The sequence below is a fragment of the Siphateles boraxobius genome, unplaced genomic scaffold (genome assembly GCF_051911475.1).
Source record: "Siphateles boraxobius isolate OS27281-9 unplaced genomic scaffold, OSU_SipBor_1 25, whole genome shotgun sequence".
Classification (NCBI taxonomy): Eukaryota; Metazoa; Chordata; class Actinopteri; order Cypriniformes; family Leuciscidae; genus Siphateles; species Siphateles boraxobius.
Genome location: NW_027508866.1, coordinates 6,288,437 through 6,308,368, shown reverse-complemented (window position 1 = coordinate 6,308,368; position 19,932 = coordinate 6,288,437). Strand labels below are relative to the sequence as shown.

General features: G+C 40.9%; 2 protein-coding genes and 2 pseudogenes across 2 annotated transcripts; all 4 read right to left on the bottom strand.

Annotated features, from left to right (window-relative positions):
* Positions 1–6,077: 6,077 nt before the first annotated feature.
* Positions 6,078–7,064, bottom strand: LOC143749515 (olfactory receptor 1J1-like). Its single transcript, XM_077241983.1, has one exon. It carries the CDS (start codon positions 6,909–6,911, stop codon positions 6,078–6,080), a length of 834 nt encoding a protein of 277 aa, XP_077098098.1. The 5' UTR covers positions 6,912–7,064.
* A 936-nt stretch (positions 7,065–8,000) lies between these two features.
* LOC143750726 (olfactory receptor 13C2-like) lies at positions 8,001–8,877 on the bottom strand (annotated as a pseudogene).
* Positions 8,878–13,224: 4,347 nt separating this feature from the next.
* Positions 13,225–14,211, bottom strand: LOC143749514 (olfactory receptor 1M1-like). The gene has a single exon (XM_077241982.1). The coding sequence runs from the start codon at positions 14,056–14,058 to the stop codon at positions 13,225–13,227; it is 834 nt and encodes a 277-aa protein (XP_077098097.1). The 5' UTR covers positions 14,059–14,211.
* A 918-nt stretch (positions 14,212–15,129) lies between these two features.
* On the bottom strand, positions 15,130–15,992 carry LOC143750725 (putative olfactory receptor 1F12P; annotated as a pseudogene).
* Between the last annotated feature and the right edge of the window lie 3,940 nt (positions 15,993–19,932).

Here is a 19,932-nt window from a genome sequence, read left to right as displayed (position 1 = left end):
CACAGGGGAATGACCGTGGCAACACTGAACAGAGAACTGAAACAGTGAAGCACTCACTTTTCCGCCCTCTAACCAGCCATCAACACACACAAACATTTAGAAATTTGTTGCTGTTAAAACAGCAGTTGAGAGCTCAAAGCTCGCGATCACCGCTGCACTCGCGCTGTAGAACACCAGCACTGGGAGAGTCTTCCTGAAGAACACCGACACACTCGCTCGTTGTAGACAACAGCACTCTCAGAGACATCAAACGATCGGCTCCGAAGCGAAAGGCAACTAGTGTGTGCATCCACTTCCGTATTTATACCCGCGCCGCGGGGGCGGAGTGTGTGATGCGAATCACGCACGCCAATTATATTGGCTCGTTCAATAGTACTCGAAGAAGACAGGCTCTCTAGCGAGATCCCCAATTCAGTCGACGTTATCGACTGAAAGGGAACAAATAAAAATATTAAGAAAAGGCAGATGTTTGAGTTTTCAATAAATAAATAAACTCTGTTGAATAATGAGGAGCTTTTAAAAGGAGGTTTTATATAGTGCTGTTGCTAGTTAAATATTTACAGGCCAGCTGAACATTATGAGAGTGAAAATAAAAAGATGAAATATAGATGAAATTAGATGAATTATTAGATGAAATATATTTATTAGATGAAATATATCTAAAAAAAACAGGAAAACTCTGTATCTCAGCCTCCTTGTCGGGGACTGCCGTTTTTTCCTATCTCCACACTGAGGTGTCGAGATCCTGGAATAAACCGGTTTCTATTTTATGTGTTTAATGCCTAAACGTTTAACTACAGTAATGTTATGGGTATTAATTTTCATGGTGTGACAATGCCTCGGGTTAAAGAGACGGTTCGCCCTTTCAAGGTGCCGAGGTGCCTGCTTTTTCCAACGATCCTCCGAGGAGGGTCGTAGGAACTAAGCTACTTAGAGGTAGGCAAGATCTGAGGACTGTCTTCATCTCTAATAAAGCTTAGACAGGAAGTCCTGTCGCAAAAAACGAGGCTATCAGGCTTCTGAGGGCTCCTCCGGGGCAGGGACGGTTTTGAGAAATCGTTTCTCCTCGGCCCCCTCTGGGGTGCGACTCTCTGAGGAGGGTCGCATCCCTGCCAGTTCGGTTGTTCCCTGCCGGTTCGCCATTCAGGGCACCGAGGTGTCAGCGTCCCCACACGATCCTCCGAGGAGGGTCGTAGAACGGTCAGTTCGTATTAAATTATATCGACGATTGGTTGATTTTAGCTCAGTCCGAGCTTTTGGCAGTTCAACATCGAGATGTCGTTCTGTCCCACATAAAGAGTTTGGGGTTGCGGCTCAACACCAAAAAGAGTGTACTCCTCCCAGCTCAGAGGACCACTTTTCTAGGTGTAATATGGGATTTGACAACAATGCAAGCACGTCTGTCTCCTGCACGTATTTCTGCGATTCTCACAGCCATAAAGAATGTAAAACTAGGTCAGTCACTCACGGTGAAACAGTCTCTGAGATAGAGTTGCATAGCAGTTGCATCCAACGTAGTTACTTCTGTACATGAGACCCCTGCAGTGGTGGCTCAGGACCAAGGGGTTTTCTCCGAAGGGAAATCCGTTTCGCACGATCAAGGTCACGCGGCACTGCCTATGTGCCTTGGTCATGTGGAAGTAACCTTGGTTCCTCGCCCAGGGCCCAGTGCTGGGGTCTTCTTGTCGTCGCGTCACGCTATCGACGGATGCTTCCCTCATGGGATGGGGGGCGGTCATGATTGGCCGTTCGGCGAAAGGTCTTTGGTTGGAGTTCATGGCAGTTGCGTCCAATGTAGTTACTTTTGGCCTTCTGTACATGAGACCCCTGCAGTGGTGGCTCAGGACCAAGGGGTTTTCTCCGAGGGGAAATCTGTTTTCGCATGATCAAGGTCACGCAGCTATGCCTATGTGCCTCGTCATGTGGAAGAACCTTGGTTCCTCACCCAGGCCCAGTGTTGGGAGCTTCTTGTCGACACATAATGCTATCGACGGATGCTTCCCCAACAATTCGGGGGTGATCATGAGTGGTCGCTCGGCGAAGGGTCCGGACAACACACTAATGGTCTCGTATATCAGAGCAGATATCCTGTTGAGGCAGGGGCTGAGGCCCGGGAAATGGAGACTTCACCCCGAGGTGGTGGAGCTTCGTAGGGAGAACTTCGGTCAAACTCAAGTCGACCTTTCGCATTGTTTGTACAATGCTTTGCCCTTTGTGGTTCTCCCTCACGCATCCAGCTCCGCTGGACTGGATGTGATGTATTAGGTGTGGTTGACGCTACACCTGTATGCATTTCCCGATATCTTTGCTCCTGGGAGTTATGGAGTTATGGATACTGTGGGCTAGGCCTCTGAAGGGGGCCAGCTCATAGATTCAGGTCTCTCGACCGAGGTCGTGGAGACCATACTCCAGTCTAGAGCTCCCTCCACGAGAAGACTAAATATGCATTGATATGAAAACTGTTCTCTGCCTGGTGCAGAAAACGCCTTCTGAATCTTGTTTCTGCCCTGTTGGTACAGTACTTGATTTCTGTAACAAATGTTTCTTTGCTGGGTTATCTCTGAGGAGAGATCCTTAATTTCGTCTTCTTGGTGGTACGTGAGGCTGAGGCCTGCACGTACTTGGATTTGCACCTGGTATTGTGATAGTATTTCTTCACCCAAGGTCGGGTTGTATTTCTAGGTCCCTACTAAATGTGTGGGTCATTTAAGCTGCAGGCCTTCTGTCCTCCACCTTAATACCCCAGATCAGGAAAAACTTAATCTGTTATGCCCTGTCCGGGCTTTGGATGCGTATGTCCACAGAGCTGCTCAGTGGCGTATATCAGAACAATTGTTTGTCTGCTTCGGGTCACCTAAGATAGGTTGCCCTGCATCTAAACAGATGATGAGCAAGTGGGTAGTTGAGGCTATCTCAATTGCTTATGAATCGGCCGTACAGCCTTCACCTATGGCTGTTCAGGCCCATTCTACAAGGAGTATGGCTGCCTCTAAGGCTTTCATTTCGGGTGTTTCCCTTCAGGATATTTGTAATAAGGCAGGCTGCTCCTCACCACATACATTTGTCAGATTTTATGACTTAGACCACTCCTGGGGCTAGGTTGCTTGCTTCTTAGTGTGCGCAAAGACTTCACACAGAACGGCATTTGTCTTTATTGGGTAGTGGGTATGGGGTTCCAACCGCGTCTCAACGCAGCTCGAGTTCCCTTGAAAGGGAACGTCTCAGGTTACGTATGTAACCCTGGTTCCCGTTGCTTTCTCCTGCCATACTTCCTGCATGCCCTGATCGACTTGCTTCAGGCTTATCAGAAGCTGTCGCGGTCTGTTTTCTGGTGTGCTTTATAGCTTCCTGGTCTATGACGTCACCCGCCTATGATATCTCGCTCTTCCATTGGACTGATTGTACACGTGCTTCATGACGCAATCACACAGAGCGTTCCCACCGCGTCTCAACGCAGCGTCTCGTTCCCTCTCAGGGAACCAGGGTTAATTTACACTTTGAGCATGCGGCCTCCTGAGTCTGGTCAGACGGTCGTAGGCCTCTCGTGAGGCCTCCCAGTTAGATCAGCCCTTAGGTCTTCACAGCCCTCCTCAGTGTTTTGAAACATAGACACTGGGTTGATCCGTGGATCGAGTAGAGAAACTTCCCTCGCTAGCAAGGGTTGGAAAGCACTATGCTGATTCATAATCTCCGGGATATCCCGTCTCTGAGATCCGGGCAGAGTGGTTCACTGCCAGCTTCGCAGTCCCTTGGGTTGGGTGCCTTACTTAAGGTAATTGTCCAGAGGCTCTGTCTTCGGACAGACAGGAAGTGGCCAGGCTAAGTGTCTATGTTCTGACGCCAGGTCAGGCCGTCCTGGTGGCATTTCGGGTGAGTACGTTCCCCTGAATAGTGATTGGCTGGGGTTCCTTCGGGTTCCCTAGCCACATTCCCTTGAAGGGACCCCTTCTAATTGGAAGCTGTGGTTCCAGGCCCGAAGCAGGCCCAGGTAGGCCTTCCATTTAACCATGTTTATGAAGGTTTTCCTTTGAGGCTATAGCTTTGGCTATGACCGTAGGGAATGCTGTCACTGACAGCCCAGTCTGACCTGAGGGTGAGTGGTTCTAGCGTTTCATTTGAAGTGGCTGGTTCTGACAGTTGTCACTGCCACTTGGCATGCACTCCCCTTAGCATGGCTGAGTGGGTATTTCGTTCCCCATAGGGTTGATGACATATTGTTGAGTTCCCTTCTAAAGGTAATGTCTGAGGTTACGACTGTAACCTATGTTCTCTGAGAACAGGGAACAGGACAATACGTCTCCCTGCCATGCCTCGGGGCTTGCCTACCGTACAGGCCCTTCAGACGATAAGGTGATTTGTCATGTTTGCAAGGCGCCCTTATATACTTCCAGGTCGCACGTTAATCATTCACGCTAATGATTCACGGGCTGTCGCCGGTCAATGTGATTGACGTGATTTGATAGTGATTTCAGACACCTGTCACGCCTGAGGCGTTCCCCATAGCGTCCATGACGTATTGTCTCGTTCCTTGTTCTCAGGGAACATAGGTTACAGTCGTAACCTCAGACGTTCATGTATCCTTGTTTCTCCTGGATGTATTACCATCATTTCTTGGCCCATATCTTGAGCTATAAATGTAAACACTGATGTATAACTAGCCTATAAAAGGATATTTGCTTTCTTTAATGATACTTTTATAGTTCTTTTCTGTCTTTTTTGGACCTTCACAGGCCTAATAACAAAGCTTCTGTTGTTATTATTGGTTCGAAATGACAAATGAGTAAATGATGACTAAGTTGATGGCTGTAATCACACCATTCCGTGTTTTTCTACATAGAGTCATTAACAATGCCTTTAAAAAATATGTATAATGCGGTTGCCACATCAATTGACGCGCAAAACATTTAATTTCCCAAAGTAAATCACAATTAAGCTCAATCCATCATCCATGGACAGCAGTTGGTTTTGCCACTAGAGGGCAGATTAGAATCAGAGCAGTATTCTTTTTTTATTAACCTGCACCGCTTGTTCATTTTCTCTGTCCTTTTTAATATCTCCTGTGAGAATCCCTTTATATTTTACTTCACATACTATTGATACTGCTGTCTGAGCCGTTTTCCATGTAGGACTACATTTAATTATAGGCCTTCATGTAAAATAATTTGCAAACATTAATTTATATAAGACATCTGATGACAACATGTAAACAACAATTTTGATATTCATACACTTTTGCATGGAGATGTGAAGTGAAAATTCTGCCATCATTTACTCAACTTCATATCATTTACATTTACATTTAGTCATTTAGCAGACGCCTTTATCCAAAGCGACTTACATTTGAGGATTAAACCAAGCGAGTCATCGTGGAGAGGCAAAAACAACGCAAGAAGTGCTCAGAATTCAAAATTCAAACATTGCTCAGAGTAGCATAAACCAGACAGCGAAGATTTCAAGAATTTTTTATTTTTATTTTTTTTTAGGTTAAGTGCTTTTTGTTTAGGTTAAGTCATCATTTGAAAATGATGACTGTCTTTTTTCCGTTGAACCCCATTAACTTTCATTCACTTTTTTTCCTTTTATTGAAAATGAATTGTGGGACTGTTGTTATGGCTTATATTACCTTTTTTGTTACAGGAATAAAAAAAGAAAGTCAAATGGCTTTGGTACAACATGAGGATGAGCAAATTATTTTTTTATTTTTTGGTGAGCTATCCTTTTATACCCATAATCAAATCTGCGCACATGGCATAGAAAGCTTTGTTGCACTACAAACAAACATTTCAATAATTTTCAACAAAACAAAATGAAGTGCATTTATTACTTTATTCCATTGTTGGCCTACTTACAACACAAATTCTAAATTCTGACCTAATATATATTTTGAGTAATTATATTTATCACATATGAGAGGACTGTGAGATTTTTTTTTACACAGTTCAGTCACTTCTGGTAAATTAGATATTTGTTGAATGCTCTTAGCTTACAATATATCCAATCAGATATTCATGTTCAACACACAAGTACATATTCATTAATGCAAATGAACAAAATCAACTAATAGCAACCTGTATTTATCACTCTTTGCATTTAACCTTTCTTTCTCTAGTGTTCACCTTGCTTCGTTTGTACAGTTCTTTTATGGACTGCATGACCTCCTCTGTCTTTAGAGTGTATATGATGGGATTCAGCATAGGTGGCATTATCTGAGTTAAGGAATTGTTTATTATCCGGGCGTTTGGATGGAAAAATGTTGTTAAACCTGCAATATAAGTACCTATAAGTGGGACATAAAAAATTGCCACCAACATGAAATGTGAGGTGCAGGTTTTCATGGCTTTGATCCGTTCCGCACCATGAGCAATCTTAAGCAAAGCCAGAGCAATGTGGAAATATGAGATGATTATTAATATCAGTGGCATCCATATCAGTAGAACAAAGCCAATACTTGCCATGATAATATTTATGGCATTATCATTACAAGCTAATCGATAGATAGGGCCATGATCACAAAAATAACTATTGACTACAATTGAACTACAAATAGAGAGTCTTGTTATCAAACTCACCATTAAAGCAATAAAAGTCACAGAAAAAGTCCACATAACCCCTATGATCAGAAACATGGCTGTTTTAGTTACAATGGCATGATACCGTAGAGGAAAACATATAGCAACCAGTCTGTCATAAGCTAAGACAAGTAGTGTCAAAGACTGCAGATTCATGAAATGATACACAAAAAACATATTCATCAAACACGCTTCGTATGAAATCTCCTGGTGCTCGAATAAAAATGTGTCAATAACTTTTGGAATCAAAGCCGAGCTTCCACACAGATCAGAAAGGGCCAGATGAAAAACAGCAATGTATTTGGCTGTGTGAAGTCTGCGGGCCAAATAAATGATAGACATGATAAATGAATTCCCTAAAACAGTCACAACATACACCAAAGACAAGAACACATAGTAGTATTTCACATGTGGAACATTAGAAAAGCCGTTGAGGAAAAATGTTGCAGGACGAACAAAGGTCACATTTGCAGAGAAGTTTGACTGAATGGAGGTCAAGTTGCCTGTTGTCTGGAATGCTGTGTTACCTGTGATAAATAACTGTTTTTAGATATGCACTCATCAACAAAACATCAAAATAATGATTTCAGTGTATTTGACAGTATTGCTCGGCCCCACGATTCATGGAATAACCCTTCCTTGTGAAAAAAACCTATACCAAAATGTATTTAAAATACGTTTATTTCATACTAAGTACACTATAAATCCATTAACAAATTTACTAGCAAATCGCTTGAGACTTACTGATATAAATATTATAAGTAAACTTTATTTGGAGTAGGCCTACTTCTTTATTGCACAATGTATAGTTTTTAATATCACTATTAGTAAGGATAGTATGATCTCTGTATAATATCAGTTTTTAAATGGAAGATATTTAAAGTGTACCTAAAGTATACTTGCAATAGTTCCACTTTAGCACAATCAAATACACTTAAGTATATCTTTAGTTGGACCTCAGCACAATTTCTGGATGAATAAAGTACATTAAGTACAACATTTGTTGTTCCAATTTAGCAGACTTTATGTACATTAATTTAGTATACCAAAAGCACAATTTCAGGGTATTTATATTAAGTACATAAATATGTAAATGTAGCATACTTGGCATAAAATACAAGTATTTCAAATACATTTTAGTATATTTATTTTTCACTAGGGTTGTCTTTATAGACCAGCCGTCTTAAACAGTTTTTATGAATAAATACAGCACAGTGCTAAACAGATTAATAGAGGAAAATTTGTTTATATTTAGAAAATCAAACTGGCACAAGATTAAAGATGCTGCAGTTACAATTTATGCTTCGAGTAACACAAGACAAACACTATTTCACATTTAGTAATTCCATAACATTCTGTAATATACTATATACTGTGTACTTTAATGATAATTATTAAGAATGTACAGATGAGATGAATTTCATAGGCCTGCTATAACTGGAACACAGTTGTTATTCTAGATGAAAACATGATTCTATTTTTGATAAGCCTTTTCACAGATTCCATAAACTCTTTTGTCATAAATGTGTAGGAATTGCAGAGGTCAGAGAAAGAATTATTATTGTAGTGTTGATGCTTACTAGGACATGAAATACATATTTTAGGCATATGGGCACAGATAATACAGACAGTATTTGTGGCTCTTTGTGGGGTTGTGATTCTGAACAATGTCATGCATATATAATGTCAAAATATATGAAAAGATAATACAAAATACTGGAAACATGATGATCACCTGAAACAGAACACTCATGATGACACAGCTTGGGAAAACAGACCCGTGATTACAGAAACGAAGGATTATGACGCTAGTTCTGCAGAAAGAAAGTCTAGTCATGAAAACTGCTGCAGTTATTGTTTGCATCAGTGCCAATGTCCATAAAGCACCAATCATAACTAGCATTGATCTATGGCTCACAATCATATGATACCTCAGTGGTAAACAAATAGCTAATCTGTCAAAAGACAGAACAGTGAGAGTTAGTGACTGCAATGAAACAAATAACATATTGGACATGCACAATCCATACGAGATCAACTGATTCCCAAACAAAACTGCATCCAGAAGCTGAGGGATAACAGCGGTATTCTCACAAATGTTGGTCAGTGATAAATTAAAGACAGCGATATATTTAGGAGTGTGAAGATTTCTGTCCGTAATGATAACAAACATAAGGCAGGAGTTTCCTAGAAAAGAAATAATGTAGGCAATAAACAGGAATATATAATAATATCTCATGTGAGGTATACCAGAGAATCCAGCAGACAGGAAGGAAATATTCCTGTTTCCAGTGACCTCTTGAATCATATTCAAATGCTTGTTTTCATCCTGTCTGGGCAGAAAAGCAATTTTACAATTTATATAATAATAAAAAAATGAATAATAATGAATATGATATTCTCACAGTTAGGCCTTAGTGAGGTTTGCTCAGGCTGCAGACTTTCTCTGATTTATTATATACACTGAATAAAGAAGTGTCAGTCTCTTCAGCCTATCAGTGGCGTGCACAGACCTCCTCAGGGGCAGGGGCGGAGGGACCAAAAAGGGCACTAAATAAAAAAAATGATTACTTCTTGATTTTGTTTTGTTTTTATTCTTTCTTTCCTTGGCATTTTAAGAAAATATGTTGATACAATTATTAGAATACATAACACATCAAATGAAAATAGGGAAATTATGATAATATTAAATATTATTTTACCAAACAAAACAGTGAGAATCAAGAAGGTAATTATGGAAAATTAATTTTTAGTTTTGTTGATGTTGTAAATGTAATGAATGTATTATATGTATGAAAGACCGTGTTAGCTATCATGAATCAGTAACACTTTACAATAAGGTTTAATTAGTTAACATTAGCTAATGAACTGCACTTCTACAGCATTTATTTAGTTAATTTCAGGATTTACTAAAACATTAAAATCAAAAGTTGTATTTGTTACCATTAGTTAATGCACTAACTGTGACATAACATGAATAAACAATTAACAGTTCTAGTATTAACTAAGATATAGCCTACAGTAACAAATGTGTTGCTCATGGTTAGTTCATGTTAGTTCTACATGAGTAATGATGTAACATTTTTTTAAAGCGTTACTATGAAATCAAAGATATAAGTTCCTCTCAATTTAGAGTTGGACATGAACTTGATTTCATTAAACTAACTGTTAGATGTATTTCCCCTTACACTTTTATTCCTTGGATAAAAACGAATGACATTGTCACTCAGAATGCGTCTGAAATCGAGTTATACTTTTATTGTAGTTAAGAATAACTCGCATCCTGCAGCAACTCTTAGAGTAGCATGGTGATGGTAGGATAAATGTAATTTTCCGTATTAGCTTAAGCGTTACCTGCTGCTCTTTTGAAGAGACTCGCGCGAACTGCTGCGTAGTGCGTACCAGAACCGTTAAATGCGTATGAGTCGCTGCAAAGGAAACTCCGCCTACCACGTCTCTTCTTTTAATATAATATTTGTTTGTATTATTATTGTTAGTGATAAGGGTGTGTGTATGTTTCATTTATTATAATATTTATAATAATAATAATTATTATTTAAAATTATCAGAAAAGGGCACAATACAGTTTGAGACAAAAGGGGCAGGGGCGTGAGCCCCCCGGCCCGAAGTGCACGCCACTGCAGCCTATCACTGACTCTGACCGTTTCCAGCAATGCCACATCTCTAGAGCTGTCATAGCCAATCAAAGCACAGCACTGACAGTAATGATAAGGACAGTTCATGTATCCTTGTTTCTCCTGGATGTATTACCATTATTTCTTGGCCCATATCTTGAGCTACAAATGTAAACACTGATGAATAACTAGCCTACAAAAGGATATTTGCTTTCTTTAATGATACTTTTATAGTTCTTTTCTGTCTTTTTGGACCTTGACAGCCCTAGTAACAAAGCTTCTGTTGTTATTATTGGTTCGAAATGATAAATGAGTAAATGATGACTAACATGATGGCTTTAATCACACCATTCAGTGTTTTTCTACATAGAGACATTAACAAAATATGCATTAAAAAATATGTATAATGCGGTTGTCACATCAATCGATTGGCAAAACATATAATTTCCCAAAGTAAATCACAATTAAACTCAATCCATCATCCATGGACAGCAGTTGGTTTTGCCACTAGAGGGCAGATTAGAATCAGAGCAGTATTCTTTTTGTATTAACCTGCACCGCTTTGTTCATTTTCTCTGTCCTTTTTAATATCTCCTGTGAGAATCCCTTTATATTTTACTTCACATATAGATACTGCTGTCTGAGCCGTTTTCCATGTAGGACTACATTTAATTATAGGCCTTCATGAAAAAGAGTTTGCAAACATTAAAGCTCCAGTAGGGAGTTTTGAGAAAATGTTGACTTAGCCTGAAAATTTGAACAAGCACAACTTACAGGTCCAACCCCCTTGCTCTCTGCTGTGCTACAGCCCTCCCTCCACAGCTCCTCCCTCCACAGCTCCTCCCTCCACAGCTCCTCCCCCACAGCTCCTCCCCAACAGCTCCTCCCCCACAGCTCCTCCCTCCACAGCTCCTCCCTCCACAGCTCCTCCCCCACAGCTCCTCCCTCCACAGCTCCTCCCCCACAGCTCCTCTCCCTCCACAGCTCCTCCCTCCACAGCTCCTCCCCCACAGCTCCTCCCTCCACAGCTCCTCCCCCACAGCTCCTCTCCCTCCACAGCTCCTCCCTCCACAGCTCCTCCCTCCACAGCTCCTCCCTCCACAGCTCCTCCCTCCACAGCTCCTCCCCAACAGCTCCTCCCCCACAGCTCCTCCCTCCACAGCTCCTCCCTCCACAGCTCCTCCCCCACAGCTCCTCCCTCCACAGCTCCTCCCTCCACAGCTCCTCCCCCACAGCTCCTCCCTCCACAGCTCCTCCCCCACAGCTCCTCTCCCTCCACAGCTCCTCCCTCCACAGCTCCTCCCTCCACAGCTCCTCCCTCCACAGCTCCTCCCTCCACAGCTCCTCCCCCACAGCTCCTCCCTCGACAGCTCCTCCCTCCACAGCTCCTCCCTCCACAGCTCCTCCCCCACAGCTCCTCCCTCCACAGCTCCTCCCTCCACAGCTCCTCCCTCCACAGCTCCTCCCCAACAGCTCCTCCCTCCACAGCTCCTCCCCCACAGCGGAGCCTGCCGTGAACGCGCAGGCTAGTAAGCAGGACCACCGATGACGGCGGATTATAAACTGTTATGGAACATTCACTAATAGGGACGAAACATCAACAATATGCTTAACATTGACTATGGCCTTGCCCATACTTTGACTACAAACTTGGTCCTCAAATCATTATGTATTTTGCAATACATGTAACTTTATAACGTTGCACTCTTTCTATAAGTTATAAATAGCTAGTAAGATAACGTTAAGGGATTAGTTCACTTTTAAAAAAACTTTTGCTGATAATTTACTCACCCCCATGTCATCCAAGATGTCCATGTCTTTCTTTCTTCAGTCGAAAAGAAATTAAGGTTTTTGATGAAAACATTCCAGGCTTTTTCTCCATACAATGGACTTCAATAGGACACAAACGTTTCAAGGACCAAATGACAGTTTCAGTGCAGCTTCAAAGGGCTTTAAACGATACCAGACGATGAATAAGCGTCTTATCTAGCGAAACGATCGGTCATTTCAAAAATAAATAAAAAACTTTAAGTTATATAAACACAAATGCTCGCCTTGCTCTGTTCTGTGATGCACGTTCGTGATCCTGTTCGAACTCGTTCATCAAAATGAACAAATCTTTTTTCTAGTCATTTCGTTCGTTGAATGAACGAAATGACTCGAAAAAAGATTTGTTCATTTGGATGAACGAGTTCGAACAGGATCACGAACGACGGTACGCGCTCGCGCTGTGCAAGAGAGGGGTGATCAGCGCGTACACGAGCGTGATTGACACTGCTAAGACATTCCTCCTGGCTCTGATTGGTTGTTTCTGACCGGGAGCGGTGTATTTCTGCAAATGGCAATAGGACCACAGGGAGGAGCCAGAGGAGCTTGATTTTTTCACAGATTATCTGTCTCATATTCTACTGTCAGGACATAATGAAGTTATGTAAAGAAGGTACTTTACAAAAGTTACCTACTGCAGCTTTAATTTATATAAGGCATCTGATGACAACATGTAAACAACAATTTTGATATTTATGCTCTTTTGCATGGAGATGTGAAGTGAAAATTCTGTCTTCATTTACTCAACTTCTTATCATTTGAAAATGATGACTGTCTTTCTTCCGTTGAACCCCATTCACTTTCATTCACCTTTTTCCATTTATTATTTTTTGTAAACCTGCCATATATCATACACATATTTTTTTATTTATTTTTTTATTTATTTTTTATGAAATATCCTTATATACCCATTATCAAATGTGCACGCATGGGATAGAAAGCTTTGTTGCACTACAAACAAACATTTCAATAATTTTCAACTAAGTGAAGTGCATTTATTACTTTATTTCATTTTTTGGCCTATGAGAAGTCTGTGAGATAATTTTTTACACAGTTCTGTCACTTTCTGTAAATTAGATATTTGTTGAATGCTCTTAGCTTACAATATATACAATCAGATATTCATGGTCAACACACAAGTACATATTCATTCATGCAAATGAACAAAATCAACTAATAGCAACCTGTATTTATCACTCTTTGCATTTAACCTTTCTTTCTCTAGTGTTCGCCTTGCTTCGTTTGTACAGTTCTTTCATGGATTGCATGACCTCCTCTGTCTTTAGAGTGTATATGATGGGATTCAGCATAGGTGGCATTATCTGAGTTAAGGAATTGTTTATTATCCGGGCATTTGGATGGATGAATGTTGTTAAAGCTGCAATATTAGTACCTATAAGTGGGACATAAAAAATAGCCACCAACATGAAATGTGAGGTGCAGGTTTTCATGGCTTTGATCCTTTCCGCACCATGAGCAATCTTAAGCAAAGCCAGAGCAATGCAGAAATATGAGATGATTATTAATATCAGTGGCATACATACCAGGAGACCAAAGCAAATATTTGCCATGATAATATTTATGGCATTATCATTACAAGCTAGTCTATAGATAGGGCCATGATCACAAAAATAACTATTGACTACAATCGAACTACAAATAGAGAGTCTTGTTATCAAACTCACCATTAAAGCAATAAAAGTCACAGAAAAAGTCCACATAACCCCTATGATCAGAAACATGGCTGTTTTAGTTACAATAGCATGATACCGTAGAGGAAAACATATAGCAACCAGTCTGTCATAAGCCAAGACAAGTAGTGTCAAAGACTGCAGATTCATGAAATGATACACAAAAAACATATATGCCAAACACGCTTCATATGAAATCTCCTGGTGCTCGAATAAAAATGTGTCAATCAGTTTTGGAATCAAAGCCGAGCTTCCACAAAGATCAGAAAGGGCCAGATGAAAAACAGCAATGTATTTGGCTGTGTGAAGTCTGCGGGCCAAATAAATGACACACATGATAAATGAATTCCCTAAAACAGTCACAACATACACCAAAGACAAGAACACATAGTAATATTTCACATGTGGAACATTAGAAAAGCCGTTGAGGAAAAATGTTGCAGGACGAACAAAGGTCACATTTGCAGAGGAGTTTGACTGAATGGAGGTCAAGTTGCCTGTTGTCTGGAATGCTGTGTTACCTGTGATAAAGAACTGTTTTTAGATATGCACTCATCAACAAAACATCAAAATAATGATTTCAGTGTATTTGACAGTATTGCTCGGCCCAACGATTCATGGAATAACCCTTCCTTGTGAAAAAAAACCTATACCAAAATGTATTTAAAATACATTTATTTCATACTAAGTATGAAATCAAATCCAATAACAAATTTACAAGCATATCGCTTGAGACTTACTGATATAAATATTATAATTAAACTTTATTTGGAGTACTTCTTTAATGGACAATGCATAGTTTTTAATATCACTATTAGTATGTTGAGCATGATATCTGTATAATATCAGTCTTTAAATGGAAGATATTTAAAGTGTACCTAAAGTATACTTGCAATAGTTCCACTTAAGCACAATCAAATACACTTAAGTATATCTTTAGTTGGACCTCAGCACAATTTCTGGATAAATAAAGTACATTAAGTACAAAATTTGTTTTTCCAATTAAGAAGACTTTATGTACATTAATTTAGTATACCAAAAGCACAATTTCAGGGTATTTACATTACGTACTTAAATATGTAAATGTAGCATACTTGGCATAAAAATAAAAGTATTTCAAATACATTTTAGTATATTTTGCTTTATAGACCAGCCGTCTTAAACAGTTTTTTATGAATAAATACAGCACAGCGCTAAACAGATTAATAGAGGAAAAATTGTTTATATTTAGAAAATCAAACTGGCACAAGATTAAAGATGCTGCAGTTACAATTTATGCTTCGAGTAACACAAGACAAACACTGTTTCACATTTAGTAATTCCATAACATTCTGTAATATACTATATACTGTGTACTTTAATGATAATTATTAAGAATGTACAGATGAGATGAATTTCATAGGCCTGCTATAACTGGAACACAGTTGTTATTCTAGATGAAAACATGATTCTATTTTTGATAAGCCTTTTCACAGATTCCATAAACTCCTTTGTCATAAATGTGTAGGAAGTGCAGAGGTCAGAGAAAGAATTATTATTGTAGTGTTGATGCTAACTAGGACATGAAATACATATTTTAGGCATATGGGCACAGATAATACAGACAGTATTTGTGGCTCTTTGTGGGGTTGTGATTCTGAATACTGTCATGCATGAAAATATGAAAATATATGAAAAGATAATGCAAAATACTGGAAACATGATGATCACCTGAAACAGAACACTCATGATGACACAGCATGGGAAAACAGACCCGTGATCACAGAAACGAAGGATTATGACGCTAGTTCTGCAGAAAGAAAGTCTAGTCATGAAAACTGCTGCAGTTATTGTTTGCATCAGTGCCAATGTCCATAAAGAACCAATCATAACTAGCATTGATCTATGGCTCACAATCATATGATAAACAAATAGCTAATCTGTCAAAAGACAGAAAAGTGAGAGTTAGTGACTGCAATGAAACAAATAACATATTGGACATGCACAATCCATACGAGATCAACTGATTCCCAAACAAAACTGCATCCAGAGGCTGAGGGATAACAGCGGTATTCTCACAAATGTCGGTCAGTGATAAATTAAAGACCGATATATTTATGAGTGTGAAGATTTCTGTCCGTATTGATAACAAACATAAAGCAGGAGTTTCCTAGAAAAGATATAAAGTAGGCAATAAACAGGAATATATAATAATATCTCATGTGAGGTATACCAGAGAATCCAGCAGACAGGAAGGAAATATTCCTGTTTCCAGTGACCTCTTGAATCATGTTCAAATGCTTGTTTTCATCCTGTCTGGGCAGAAAAGCAATTTTACAATTTATATAATAATAAAAAAATGAATAATAATGAATATGATATTCTCACAGTTAGGCCTTAGTGAGGTTTGCTCAGGCTGCAGACTTTCTCTGATTTATTATATACACTGAATAAAGAAGTGTCAGTCTCTTCAGCCTATCACTGACTCTGACAGTTTCCAGCAATGCCACACCTCTAGAGCTGTCATAGCCAATCAAAGCACAGCACTGACAGTAATGATAAGGACAGTTCATGTATCCTTGTTTCTCCTGGATGTATTACCATTATTTCTTGGCCCATATCTTAAGCTACAAATGTGAACACTGATGAATAACTAGCCTACAAAAGGATATTTGCTCCCTTTAATGATACTTTTATAGTTCTTTTCTGTCTTTTTGGACCTTGACAGGCCTAGTAACAAAGCTTCTGTTGTTATTACTGGTTTGAAATAACAAATGAGTAAATGATGACTAACTTGATGGCTGTAATCACACCATTCAGTGTTTTTCTACATAGAGACATTAACAAAATATGCATTCAAAAAATATGTATAATGCGGTTGTCACATTAATCGATTGGCAAAACATATAATTTCCCAAAGTAAATCACAATTAATCTCAATCCATCATCCATGGACAGCAGTTGGTTTTGCCACTAGAGGGCAGATTAGAATCAGAGCAGTATTCTTTTTTTTTATTAACCTGCACCGCTTGTTCATTTTCTCTGTCCTTTTTAATATCTCCTGTGAGAATCCCTTTATATTTTGCTTCACATACTATAGATACTGCTGTCTGAGCCGTTTTCCATGTAGGACTACATTTAAGTATAGGCCTTCATGTAAAATAATTTGCAAACATTAATTTATATAAGGCACCTGATGACAACATGTAAACAACAATTTTGATATTCATACCCTTTTGCATGGAGATGTGAAGTGAAAAATCTGTCATCATTTACTCAACTTCATTTGAAAATGATGACTGTCTTACTTCCGTTGAACCCCATTCTGTCACGGTAAAGTCATTCTCTGGTTCCTTCTCGTCTTGTGTTTATGTTGTTTAATGAATGCACGTGTGTAGTGGGCGTGAGAGTGTTGTGTCATTACCTGATCCGCTCCAGCTGATCATCATATCATCACCAGCTGCAGCCCATTTCCTCACCTTATAAATACTCACCGGTTTTTGTCCTCTTTGTCAGATCGTTGTTTGATGTTTCCGTGTCGGTGTTCCAGTCCTGTCTTCCCGCTCATCTAGTGTTCGTGTTTTCCGTTGATTATCGTTGGTGTTGGATTATCGTTTGTCTTGGTGTGGATTCCGTCGTCATCGTCTCACCTCTTCTGTTCCTGTCTTCACCATCGACCATCGAAGTCCCTGGCACATCCTTCCACGCCTGTGTCATTGTTCTGATATCTGTTTTATTTTCTAATAAATTGAGTAACTCGCTCTTGCTTCCTGATCTTTGATTCACCGACATGACAGAACGATCTGACCAGACCATGGAAGTAGCGAGTGTATCGTCGACGGCGTTGGAGGATTTCGTTCATCACAGCATACGTAGGAGGGATTCCCAAGAAAGGAATTTAAATGACACGGGTCGTGCGGTACAATCTTTGGTGGCGCAGTTGTCCGAGCTCACCCAGCAAATCCAACTTCTGCGAGCTCCCACTGCGCCACCCACACCATCCGTTTCCCCCACACCACCAGAGGTCCATCCCCAGTCAGAGCCACGCCTACCGGTTCCGGAAGCCTACTCAGGTGAGTCAAGATTTTGTAGAGCCTTCTTGACAAGATGCTCAATGTATTTCGCTTTACAACCCAGAAGTTTTCAGACTGAATAAGCCAAAGTAGCATTCGTGCTCACCTTTCTGACTGGGAGTGCGGCGCTATGGGGAACGGCGGTGTGGGAGAACCAAGATCCGTGCTGCACCTCGTTCCAGACACTCTCCGCCGAAATAAGACGAGTGTTCGATCGTGCCGTCGCAGGGAGAGAGGCTGCCAGGGTTTTGGCCGACCTGCATCAGGGAGAGAGGTCGGTCTCGGACTATTCCATCGAGTTTCAGACCCTGGCGGTCAATGGAATGTCAATGGAACGAGGAGGCGCAGTGGGACATGTTCCTGCATGGGTTGGCTGACCGCGTCCAGAGGGAAATCTATGCCCTGGACCTCCTTACATCTTTGAATGGACTCTTCGAGTTGGCACTGCGGGTGGACGAGTGGCGTCCACCCGCACACCGGAAGGAGCCAAGGGTCCACGGTCCAGCGGCAGGGACGTGGTCAGCCCCGTCCACGATCACGAACCCATGCAGGTAGGGCGAGCTCGGCTTTCCCGGGAGGAGAAGGAGAGGCGCAGATCCCAGGGCCTTTGCCTCTACTGCGGTGGAATGGGACACTACGCAGACAACTGCCCGGTAAAGAGGTCTAGCCCGATAGTAAGTATGAGGCTACTATCGGGTGGGATCTCCGCCGAGAAGACCTCATCCACATCCACCCTCCTCCCGGTAAGACTAAGATGGTCCACCCACCAGCACGACTGTAGAGCACTTTTGGATTCCGGGGCTGAGGGTAATTTCATGGACAAATCATTCGCACTCAAGTTTCAAATTCCCCTCAAACCCCTCACTCACAGGATAGCAGTACACGCACTTAACGGTCAAGAACTTCCCACTATTTCTTTCACCACTGAAGACATCAGGGATATCTGAAAGATGGCGCCTGTGCACTCGGCTTGCCGTCTCTCTCGTTTGTCTCAGTTTGTTGTACCTATGGTACCTGTTCGTCTGACATTTGTACTGTTTGTATTTTATACAGTGTTACACTGGTATCATGTAGTCTCAGTGTTGACTTATGATCGTCAAGACTTATTTTATATTCAAAGCCGCATGGGAGATTTCCGTGGATTTTGTCCTGCTCTGCATTTTTGTTCTCAATCCTCGTCCAACCATCCTGTGGTAGAGTGCGCTCGCCGGCTACCTTGCTGCGTTCCTCCTCCAAGGAAGCGCCGCAGGAAGAGAGGTAGTCGTGGTGGTGTACGGGTGAGAATCAGACGGGTGATCGTTTCTTCCAGAAAACCTACGATGGAGTTTCCCTCGGCTACTATAAGCTTGGAGGGCCTTCATTTGATGCGACGCTCATGTGATTATAGATATGCTTTTCATCTTCCTGTTTTCCCGGCCTTCACTCACTCATCTACCTACTCTGCTCCCCCGCGTTTACGGATTCGCCAGAGAGGAGTGAACTGTCAAAATCTACGTCAACTGGACTGGATTCATTGGGATTCGGCTTTGTCATCACACCCACCTATGAACATGGCCCTAGTCAATGCTAGGTCCATATGCAACAACTTTTATTCTAAATGACTTTTTCACCAGACGTAACTTGGATATTTTATTTCTGACGGAGACCTGGGCCGCCGTTGGTGAGTTGTCAGTCTTTGAGGAACTTTGTCCTTCAAACTGTTGCTTTATTAGTACCCCAAAATCTGCTGGTAGGGGTGGTGGTGTTGCTATGGTTTTTAAACAAACAGTTAAAATTAACACTGTTTCTGTTCGGAGCTACTCGTCGTTTGAGGTACAGTGTGTAACATTACAGTCTGCCTCCTTTGTGCTATTCTGTGCTCTTATTTACAGGCCACCTAATTCGGGCAGTGCTTTTGTAAATGATTTTTCAGATTTTTGAACTTATGTTGTTCCGTTGTATGATTATATGCTATTATTAGGTGATTTTAATGTGCATGTTTGCTGCCCCGGGCGTCCCCTGGTTGCTGAGTTTTGTAATGTCCTGGACTCATTTGGTTTTATTCAACATATGAACCAACCAACACACGTCCTTGGTCATACTCTAGACCTTATTATGTCATCTGGGTTCTCTGTCGATAATGTATGTATTGAAGATCAATCCTTTTCTGATCATAAGC

Coding starts and splice junctions, on each gene's coding strand:
- LOC143749515 (XM_077241983.1), bottom strand. CDS start 6,911: ATGTCTATCATTTATTTGGCCCGCAGACTTCACACAGCCAAATACATT.
- LOC143749514 (XM_077241982.1), bottom strand. CDS start 14,058: ATGTGTGTCATTTATTTGGCCCGCAGACTTCACACAGCCAAATACATT.